Raw genomic sequence first — 11,923 nt, 5'->3', positions numbered from 1 at the left:
CCATGGTCAACGATTTTATGATGCAAATGACATTCAAACAGGTATTAACATTTATTGCTTCCGAAAGTCAAATTTAACGAACGAAAGAGTAGGCCTTTAAACGGTGCATCGGCGTTTACCTGTTCTTCGGAATTTCATATAACACCTGGACAACATTTACTGATGCGTATTTTGTGTAACGGTAGAATCCACGAAAATGCGTTATTTTTCATGCAACAATCACAGTCTCTAATCTTCTGTCTTCAAGCGATGGGAATTACAATACCGAATAAATGAAATTATTTTCGGTTCCATAAATACGGTATTGTATTGGTTTTATATAGGTTATTTAGAAGAGAGATTATGGTAATGGTATAGGGCGAAAAATGCACGTTTTTGTGGGGGATGTAGCGCGAAAACGTACGGGTTTCTCGTTTTGGGGTTTATATGATTTACAAATCTATTGAGTCGCCATTCGAGGTGTATATTTGACAGGCACAAGGTATGGACAACGAGAACGAAAGCATGGCGGGCAGTTTGTCAATCAAGACAGAAATTCAGAGTATTTTGGACAGGAAATTTTCTGACCTTCTAAAAGAATTTCAACTGGAAGCAGAATGGGTTGCGGAAAATTCTAGGAAAAAGGTTAGACTGGATTCATTATTAATGTATGTGTACTTTTAATTGTATAGTGTATTGTTGGTAGCACATGTAACGGCACTATAAGTTATTATGATAAAAATGATTCGAAAATGCTTTTTATATTTTTTTATGTGTTTGCGTGTCTTTTGTGGTCATGTTACGAATTTGTTTAAGGTCATTTAGCCTGATTTGGAAATCCAATTGGCTTGTATGGTCTGTTGGTCGTTTTTAAAGCCAGTCGATCTGATGTGTAAACGCCAGTTGGATTGTGTTGTCAGTTGACCGAACAATCTTAGCACGCATGTCCACATGGAATTAACATTCTCCGCAAGTTTTTTGTGTTCAGTAACTGGTCTGTTCGAATGGTATTTATTATTAAGCATTTTAGAACATAAAAGTATGATTTATGGAGCATGTTATTATTATTACTATGATTATGCTTATTTTGTTTTATAATTATAATTAGTTGTATAAATATTGTTTTTATTATATCTCTTTTATTCTCTTTTGTATTATTTGAGTGGTCTGTTGAAGGCCATAGTGTGCCTGATGAGAAAAGCCATTTGACTTATGTTCATATTTTGTGTTTATGTTGGTTTGTATTGTGCTGTATTGTGCTGTTTTGTACTGTTTGGGCAATCGGTCACTTGCCTTAAATAAAGGACCAACTAATTGTTTTTAATGAAAATTCAATACTGCTCCAGCAGCTGGAGTTTCACTTCTTTAGATTATGTGGTCAGTTGACCGTTTGTTGAAGGCCATAGTGTGTCTGATGAGAAAAGCCAGTTTGCTTGTGTGGTCAATGACCTTTTGTTGAAGCTATAGTGTGCCTGGCCATAGTGTGCCTGAATTGGATAAGCCAGTTGGCTTGTGTGGTCAGTTGACCGTTGTTGCAGGCCATAGTGTGGTTGAAACACATATTTGTATTGCTTTTACAAATGAAAATTTTTGAAAATTGATCTTTGCAGTAAAATGACACTTCAACAGGTTTATAACATGGTGGGGAATATTTAGGTATTTATTTTATGTTTTATATTGTTATTTATAATTTTCATTCTCCCTTAGTTTTATTCGAACGTCCTGTCAAATACAAATACCCACTCCTATTTTGTCTGTGGGTTATTATTTGTATGGAAAACATTTGTTTAGATTGACAAGGATAACAATTATGTATTTATCGATGGTTATGATAATGATGGCATTAATGATAATGATGTTGAAAGGATAATGATTATGATAATGATGATGATGATGATGATGATGATGATGATGATGATGATGATGATGATGATGATGATGATGATGATGATGATGATGAAATTAATGATAATGATGTTGATAGGATGATGATAATATGGTTGATAATGCTGATGAGAATTTAATAGTATTTTGAGAATAGAGAATAATAAATGTTCTCATAACTATGAGTAATGAAAGTTAAATCAATTTGATCATTAAATATTGAAAGCTAAAACGAATAGTATACTCCAGGTAAAAAAAATATTATGGGAGATTCAGGTACATTTTCCATAAAATGACAGACAACTGATCTATGTTTTTTGTGTACACAAGCAAACATGAACCACGAGCTATATCACAGTGAATCTTTTTGTCCCCTACCGGTTTCACCGGACTTATGGTCTGTCAGTCAGTCACACTTTTCTGGATCCTGTGATAACTTTTAAAGTTCTTAATATTTTTTCATGAAACTTGAAACATGGATAGATGGCAATATGGACATTATGCACGTCGTTTCATTTTGTTCCTACGAAAAAAAATTATGGGTGCTATGGCAACAAATAGACTAGAAATACTCCTGAAAATTGTGTTTTTTTCTGGATCCTGCGATAACTTTAAAAGTTCTTCATATTTGTTCATGAAACTTGAAACATGGATAGATGGCAATATGGACATTATGCACGTCATTTTGTTCCTACGTCAAAAATTCTGGTTGCTATGGCAACAAATATAAAAACATAATAAACATTCTGACAATTATGGTGGAATTTCTGGCAATAGTGGAGCCGGTAGGGGACATATATTGCTTGGCTATAGTCTTGTTTCAAATTATTTTATTTTCATTTTATTATTTACATATTTTTACCTTGTTTCTATTAAACTTAAGCGTAAATTACCGGCATACATTTTGAATAGACACATCGCGTTGTTCATCAATAATACATGTATATTTTGGAATCGTCTAGTAAACCTTAACTTTAATCAAACAACTGTCGAGGCCTTGCATACACCTCTTAGATATAACTTTGACAGTAAAATTCAAAATTACCCTTCTTTGTGCTAATTGACTGACATGTTCTCAAAACATTACATGAAGCTGTAAATTGTAGCCTTTAACATTGTATACATAATCATTGAACAGTGAAATACATTTTTATCCTTAAAACTCATTTATTCAAAACCTATACACATATAAAGACCATAACCATTCATTTCATTTTATTGCCAACTTAACGTTTGAACATATAGCACATTCTTGCAATCTGTCCAAATGTTAATTGTATAATTTAATTAGTGCATGGTTCTATTTAATGGAGAACGATGGGCATGTTTTGCCTCATTTCTGGCGCGATGAAATATCCTTTAAATGTTTTACCCTAATATGCGTCCGGTAGTCGTTTCTTGATAGATTGAGGGTCCTTGGATTGCTGCGGAGTGTAGAGGAGAATTATTCTCATGCAGACTCTGTTTTCTCGAAATGATTCAAGTATGCCGTTTACAGGCGACATTGAGATGTTAAATTTCATTCAAATGTCATGGCGGTAAGCATGATCTTTTCGTCCTCTTATTACTTTGAAATCGTCACGTGTTTGTTATTTGTTCCTTATTTATTTACGTACATTGCTAAAATGACAATATAGTTGAACAATGTATCAAAGTAATGTTCTTCCAAACAAATCGATTGTATTAGTCATGTTAATTTAATGAAATGTTCGGAGAAGTGCAAACAGCTGCACATATTTATAACGCAGTTTGTAATTTACGGTAATCTAAGGAAATTTGCAAATAGCGTTTTGTAAAGCCATAACATATTTTTTATACAAGAGAAATCTTTATTTCAAGCGCATTTATTTGAAAGGATTTGTTATTAATTTTACAATCGCATTACTTTTTTAAAGCATGTTTCGCGTATCCGTTACCATTTTTATATAAGCACATGTATTTTGCGTCTTCTCAGTTATTAAAAATGATGCATTCCATTGTTCCTGGGCATCCTGCCTTAATGACCCTCATCAATTAAGTCTTACCCTTAAGTGCTTGCGTGATACCTATACCTTCACTTATGTTATAACTTGCTCTTTCCACTTGCAACGTCTATTTAAACAGGCAATGCGAATGTAAGTATCGTTTAAGGTAAATGTTGTATTATTAACAGCTTTACGCCTTTAAAGTGCTTTATAAATAATGTTGTGTTCTTAAAGAGGTGCACCTTTTATATCAGTTATAAAAAAAGCAATTTACATACATGCAAACAGTGTCGCTTTCTTATATATAACTTTTGTTTGCATTTTTAAATAAAACGACTTAATCATGGAATATTTTGGGAGAACACAATCTGACGTATCATATAAAACGAAGACAACTATATGATAAAGGCAAACATTTGTTTCTGTTTATTTATTTCAAAGCACATCACACACACATATCAACAATTTTAAACAATAAATATATACCGTAAGTATAGATTCAATTATATATATAATATTATTGTAAATGTTACTGTTTCGTCGAGTATCACATTGTAACAATGAAATTAAAACGTTTCTCAAATTTAGTTAACCACATATCACTTATAAATGGATTATTGTAAATCAAAGCACTCTCAATAAACAAGTAAGCAGAAATAAAGAGAAGCGAGCTAGAACAGCATAGAAAACAATAAAACACAACTACTTCGACTTCGAATGAATATGAATTTATAATATGCATACTTTTGACAAGACACTGTTCTACAAAGACATTACAACTGTGTGTTTGCAATTGACAATAAACGAATCAATCATTGTGATAATATAATAAAATATTACAATCACGGTATGACAAATAATTTAAACCGATTGCTTATTACGGAACGATGAATTATAAAAAGGGAATATATACATGTACACAAATATTGAAATTACAAAACACACGTGTATATTACGCGGACGAATACCGTTTTACATAATATGATTAAATAAAACAAAAACCCATCAGGACAGGGAAAAAGGATGTTGAAATAATCGCTGGTTTATACCAAACAAATTTACTTCACAGTTTGTATGATGTATTGTATGTTGTAAACAACCCCGTGCTGTATGTACAACTCACTTTTATGTACAGCTCGTTGAGATTGGGAGAAACAAGCGTCGATGATGGAACTTTGACTTCATACACGTGGTTACGTGTGTAGTTTACGTCAGCGATATCAGAAAATCCGTCACGGGATCCAATAACCAGAATGTAGTGAACCGGTACTCCCGGGATTCTATTGAAGACACTTTCCCAATTTAGAGTTAATTTGCCGTTTGCGAAAACAGCAGATATCTGAATTCCTGAAAATCGAACGGGTGATAATATAATAAAACGCATTCCAAATCGAACATTTATAGCAACGCTATCAATTTATCACATATGATGAACACGATTATAGTATATTTTTCTAGATCCGTTACACATCGACTTTATCCAATTAAGTGAACGACTAGATGTGCGATTTTTATATAAGAGCGTATAAGGAATTCAAATTTAAGTTATTACATAAGTTTAACAAGTTTATTGTATATTATTTTAGATCAGCTACACATTTCACTACATCAAATCAGGGAGACGACTACCGTGGCGAGTTTTTTTATACTAAGAAATGAACAACCAAAATTCGATAAAACACACCTGTAAGCGCTGGAGGTTCTGATGCTACAATCAGCGAGGACTTGACACCGGAACTGGTGAATCCTCCACCATTTACAGCATGAACTTCGGTAGTGTATGTCTGGCCGGATTTCAACTTTAGATGCTCATTGGAGAACATGTCCTTTAGGCCTGCATCAGTCCAGTCTACAACAACCTCACCATTGCTTTGGATACGATAACTGTAGGATGTAATCTCTGAACAATCTTCGAAGTTGTTCCATTCCATCTGCAATAGGCTTGAATTAGACTGCGCAGAAGACTGGGCGGACAATTGACCAGTCATAGAAAACGATTCCTGACCACTGGGCAAAAACCGAACGAATGCTTGCGCGTTGTTGGGCGGTTTAAGGTAGATGATCACTTGTCTAGATACTAACGTCGTGGCGATTTCGACCTTGTTCACACATTTAACCATAACAAAGACTCTGTCGCCATGAGAAAGGTTAAGAATGTCTGACTGACAAAACTGTAATGTATCCGAATCCCTTTCCTCCTGTATATCAGCTGACAGAGGTGTTGATCCTAGTAAACATAAACATGTTGATTTCACAAGAAAAACATCACTAATGATCACATAACAAAACTACAATATATATATATATATATATATATATATATATATATATATATATATATATATTTGAGGTTCATGTGATCACAAAAGTGCAATTTTATTTAAATAACTGAAAAAATGAAGTTCTTCTTGTATTGCATAATATGTTCATTGTATTACATGTGTACGTATATAAAATTTCAAGGACTAAGAACCTACTCACCAATTAAACAACTGCAGTATTCAACATCAGATTCATCATCTCGCGCTGTCCATGTTGTTAGCAATTTTGTAGAATTATATGTTATAACGGAAACGACAACACCAATGTCGCTGATGGTAGGAGGAGTGTGATCTATTTTAAGAGCTTTGCCCGAATAGAAAACAGACGTGAGGCCAGCGTGGTTCTTGGCGATTGCAGTAATGAAAATCGGTGCCCCATGAACAAATGGTGCAAGAATTACTCCAAAGTTATTACGATTATGTAGTTCATGCAGAGGTTTGATCTGGAAACCCCCTTCAGTTGTACCGACTCCAACGGACACCTATGAAATACAAAGAATGTTTCCATGTTCCAAACACCTGACATACGAGAAACGTATACGTTATATTAACAGAAGAATGAAAATCATAATGATTCACTTTATGAGAATGTCTCCACAAACAAGACTTTGCTAGCCCAGTTGAGAGGGCATTTGCATGTCTATCTGGGGATGATGGATGAGACATGCAAGATAGTTTATAATTAAGCATGTGTAAAGTGCCATGTCAAGTTTAGATTTCCCAGTAACAGTGAAAAAAGATTAAATAATCATATAATTTAACTTCTAACTTCTAACTTCTACAATGCAATACAAAACAAAAACAAACAACAACTCTCACCGTCTGTAACTCGCTTTCCGAATCCAGTATTCCCAAGGATACAGTCAGCGAATATCGGCCTATTTGGTTTACAGAAATAGCAGCGGAATTATTTTCTGCAAGTTTACAAACTTCAAAATCAACATTCTGAATCACTTGTTCGGCAAGTGTGTTTCCAAAGTCAATTGTTATGGTTTGCAACCCTCCTAACGGCGATATAAACATGTACTTATATTCGAACCACCCATCATGACGTTTCCGTAATGGCAAAGGCAATCTGTATTTATCCATCAGGAGAAGAGGGTTAAGCACATACGTAGCGTTTTTTATCTTTCCATGAATAACATACATGTTATCTTTCGAGACGTTTGCGTTGAACCAGAGAGACATACTCTCATCAGTAACTTTGCGAAAAACACTGATTTCAATAGTTTTAGATGATCCACATGTAAAGCCTTTCGGTGGGGTCGTATCGATTGTTTGTTTTGGGCATCTGACAATTGCACTTTTATGACCTGCTGCGTCAACAGCTTTCACTAATCCAAAATAAGACTCTCCATTCACAAGATTAAGGTTGGTAAAGGCATATTTGTTCGATAAACCAACATTTGTAAAGGTCACATTTGATTCATTGTATCCTCCATCTTTGGCAAGGGCAATCAGATAGTGCTTAATTCCAGAAAAATGATCCTGGAATCCATGCCAGGACAGTTCAAAGGTTGCAGTCGATTTCTGGAATTCTGCGTTTTCGTGTTCAATTGTATTAAACACAACCCCGTGGATGGGATTATCTGTATCAATAATGAATCCATCCGATGTTAAGCCAGTGTGTAGTCCAACACTATTAACAGCAATGACTGTAAAGTAATAGCGCGTGCCTGGATTGAGAGAAATGTTATGAAGACTTATGTTTGTTGCCAGTCCGACATCAATTTGTTGAAGTATGTCATCATCTGAAATTTATAAAAATGAATGTGTATTTTCAAGAGAATTTTATTAAACCGTCAGTACTAATTTAAATACGAAACTGGAAGAAGTATAAGAGTTTCATAATAGGCTTCAGTTATACTGGTTAGTTGGTCTATTTAAACAGTGCCGTTACTTATTCAATGTATATTATTGTGTATTTTAAACGTTCTTACTGTGAGGGGATGTCCCAAGGCTGACGCTGAAATGATCGATTAAGCTGTGCTCTTCAATAAACACATCGTCCCAACAGGCAATAATATTATCCGTCCAGTCAATAAAGTCCAAATCTTGAAAACAATAACCTTCCCTGATATAACGACCACGTCTGACCTTGGGTGGTCTTTGATCTATCATGATTGGAGACGACTTGAACACAGTGTATGTACTTTTGCTATACCAAACCTTTACATATATGGTGTAGCGTTCCCCGTGTACAAATGAACGATTTACAGGTAGGCAATGAATAAATTGTAATCTTTGTCCAACATCACTCCAAGGGTTTTCTAGTTTCAGATCGTACACCCCTTCGCCAACAGCGTGTCCATGTACGCCGAGGCTCCATTCAAAACGATGAATATTTTCGGAAGTACTCACTCCAATTATTCGTGACCAGTGCCCACTCAAGCATGCCGATGAAGCCGAAAAATTAAGAATTTCATGCGGTAGTCCCCAATATACATCAAATTGTGGTAAATTTTGAGTGTGCGCATCTGTGCTAGAGATAGCAGTACATGTTACGTTGGAGCTTACTTCTACACACGGACGATCAATAACTGCGCACGTACAATCCTTGTTACAAAAATGTATGTCGCATGAATGTTTTTCGATTTCCAAAATTCCCATTTCATGTTTAGACGTTTCAGATAAAACATTCACAGTGACCCTTGCAATCGAACTGTTAAGTCCGACATTGTTTTGCGCCCATATCGAAAGAATAATAGATTCGTCAGGAGAAATACTTTCAGTCAGTACGAATGAAGTTTGAACAGTTTCGCTTTGATTAGTTTCTCTAATTCGAATTACGCCATTCGAAAGTTCATTGAAACTGTAGGATCTGGAGACCGTCACATAGTAGTTTTCGATTCCGGACTCCTGGTCGTGGAATCCATACCATGTCAGGGATAAATTTGTTACCTTACTTCCAATTGTATTATTGTAGTTCGTCCACGTCAAAGGTGGTTTAAATCCACCGAGGTGTGGTGGAGTAGAATCAATTAAAAGGTCGCTTGTTCGTTCAGAAGCACAAAGTCCGGCAGCGTTACACGATGTTACAATTGCAAAGTATGTGTCACCGTTATTAAGCCAATTCCTCCCATCTAAACTGACAGTAACGTGGCATTCCGATCCTAAGACAAGCCTCTCAACAGGCGTGTGACCTTCGTGATGCGTTTTCAAAGAAATCTCATGTCGGACAATAGGACTGATGTCGTCCTTGAATTTCCATTCAACACGTAAGATGGATTTTTCCCATTGTGAAGTTTTACCATTTTCCGAGTTGTATTTTAGTAGGAATTTTGGAGCTTTCACAACAACTGGCGGTGTGTCGTCAATGACGAAAATATCAGACGCCTTTGATACGTTCATGCCGACTCCATTGAACGCCCAAACTGTTGCCATAAGTGAAATATTTATCGGGAGCGTTATATTAGATATTATAATTGAAGAGTGGAGCAGTCGATTTGATAGCACAACAACATCACAATCGCCCTTAGAGGTTGACACACATACTTCAAAATGATCTATATCTGATTGCGGATCTTCGAAACCTTGCCAACTTATTCTAATAGATGATCTGAAAAAACAATGGTGATGGTAGTTTTGCATTTTTGTCATACACGATATAAATGAAAACTGACAAGAACGATTTTTCATTGACATACCGATGTCCTAAATATTTATCATGACCTTCTCCTGGTCCAACGTGTACAAGACCGCGAACTGGGGGTGAGTTGTCGACAATAAGGCCGTCTGATACACGTCTGATGCAAAGGTTTGCATTGTTACACGCTTCCACGGTCACAAAGTATTTTTGTCCAAGAACAAACGGGCCATTCCATGAAACCTCTGCAATATATGGGTATGTATTCATGGCTTTATAAGTATGTTTTAGAAGAAAGAGTATAGTAAATTCAAATTTTAAACATTTGATAAGTTAAACGTACCATTTCCGAGAATATGTATACACCGCATGCTACAAACAAAACTTTATGAAACGTGGTATGTGTTTATAGTATGTGTTGTTATATCAAGCAGAAGTATAAACTCATTATTACCTGTCATCATTCCAACATCTTTTAGCGGTCTTACGTCGGTCTCATATGGATCGGTTCCAAGGCCAACTTTAAAGAATGCTAAGCCACTCTCTGGGTCGTAAAACTCTTTCCAGTATGCGTTGATAACGTATATATCATTTTGGTAATCAATCTCCTGTAAGTGATTGCAAGATTCTGATATTAAATAATGATTGGGGAGAACAGCCTTCTGATAAGAACGTGTAATTCAAGACTGATTCAGTACACTAAAGCTATATGTGCAGTTTTTGATTCACGCATCACGTTTTTGCAGTCTTGTTTTTAATTGTCTGTCGGCATAAATACATTTGACTGAGAGCGTTTTAGAGGCGCTTTAAATTTGTGATTAATTCTTAACAAAGTGTTAGGGTGCGCTAGCCTTTAAACCAGTTTAAACTCCGAATGCTAAGCATCGACCGTTCAAACGAGGGTATCCAAGTTTTAATCATGGTATGTCTATAGATGGTGATCTGTTCTTAAAGTATTGTATAAGACCAATAATTAGTATCCTGAATTTCTGGAGTTCCATTGTTTGCAATGTTATGGCAAAAAATTAACTTGTTAGTTCGAAAAGAACATCGAACGTAGTGTTTATCAGTTCATTAATTTATTTTTAATATCTGATGTAACTAATTATAGGTTACCAAAATAGAATTATCATTGATGTTTGAGGGTATAATTATCCTGACAAATGAACAATCCTAGGTTGACAATAAATGTTGGTGTGTATTATACCACTCAATTTCATATTTATGAGTACGAAGCTGCTGTAAGTGATTTTGCAATGGGAAAAAATGGGGGGTTTGTCCTTATTTATTATCCTGTTCTTCGTCAAAAGTCATACAATGATTTTTTAAATTTAAACAAAACTTTTCTACAAATACTTCAATATTGGATATAACCTGTCATTTATTAGCGTTAATTACATAATCGTTCATTTAGAACAATGTGACAAGTACAATTTTTAGCTTGCACGTAGTCAATTTTAGTAAGATATTGCGGGTTTAAGTCATTCATTAAGTTTTCAGTCATATAATGGGTTGAACAAGGTACCAGTTGTACTAATAAATAACACTAACCCCAGCTCCGTTTATCCCATCGAGAACGTGTCCTCCGGTGGGAGCGGTTCGATCCAATACAAATCTTTTTGATACAGATTGTGAAACTAGCCCTGCTCGATTGATCGCCTAGAACGAATACAATTAAAATATTCAGATGCATTTCTCAAATTCTTGCAAAATTTTAAGTGCTTAAATAATTTGCAAATTAAACAACTAGAGTTCGTTTCATACATAAAAGTATTTAACTTATAGGGAAATATAACAAACGGATCGAAATAAAGCCGATAACATACTTGCACAATTATGAAATAATGATGACCGTCGATCATCTGCGCTAAATTCAATTCAAGGAAGTCGATGGAGACTTTCGTATCTGACATGATATCTGTTACCCCTTCGATTGTACCAACGCCAACATTGAAATAGTCAAGGCCGCTGTGCGGATCTGAAAATCCTTCGAAACGCACAGTTGCTTGTTCTTGGTTAATGAATATGTTTCTCTGATGGTTGTTTAAAATCGTCACACTACCACATAAAGGTGGTGATGTATCTATGATCAATTCTAATGAGTCCGAGCTGGTAGACAAACTGGCATAATCCGTTGCTGGAAAATAGCATTCCGCATTATACAAATACTTAATGCCTTTGAAAAAAGC

The 11,923-nt window shown here is 35.2% G+C and overlaps 1 protein-coding gene and 1 long non-coding RNA gene across 2 annotated transcripts in view; one reads left to right on the top strand and one right to left on the bottom strand.

The window, feature by feature from the left end:
* The window catches only part of LOC127838190 (uncharacterized), a 451,449-nt gene that overhangs the window by 168,089 nt on the left and 271,437 nt on the right, over positions 1–11,923 (top strand). The gene's annotated exons all lie outside the window — the stretch shown is intronic.
* LOC127838175 (uncharacterized) overlaps positions 4,243–11,923 on the bottom strand; it is a 126,035-nt gene continuing 118,354 nt past the window's right edge. The window contains exons 9-17 of the mRNA XM_052365755.1: positions 11,561–11,871; positions 11,286–11,393; positions 10,189–10,342; positions 9,796–9,979; positions 8,089–9,707; positions 6,968–7,899; positions 6,309–6,630; positions 5,512–6,054; positions 4,243–5,174 (exon numbers count right to left, since the gene is read on the bottom strand). Coding sequence (XP_052221715.1) covers positions 4,891–5,174; positions 5,512–6,054; positions 6,309–6,630; positions 6,968–7,899; positions 8,089–9,707; positions 9,796–9,979; positions 10,189–10,342; positions 11,286–11,393; positions 11,561–11,871 — 4,457 coding nt within the window. The 3' untranslated portion in view covers positions 4,243–4,890. The remainder of the gene's footprint in view (positions 5,175–5,511; positions 6,055–6,308; positions 6,631–6,967; positions 7,900–8,088; positions 9,708–9,795; positions 9,980–10,188; positions 10,343–11,285; positions 11,394–11,560; positions 11,872–11,923) is intronic.

Source organism: Dreissena polymorpha, chromosome 7, assembly GCF_020536995.1.
Source record: "Dreissena polymorpha isolate Duluth1 chromosome 7, UMN_Dpol_1.0, whole genome shotgun sequence".
Classification (NCBI taxonomy): Eukaryota; Metazoa; Mollusca; class Bivalvia; order Myida; family Dreissenidae; genus Dreissena; species Dreissena polymorpha.
This window is presented reverse-complemented; position numbering and strand designations above follow the sequence as displayed.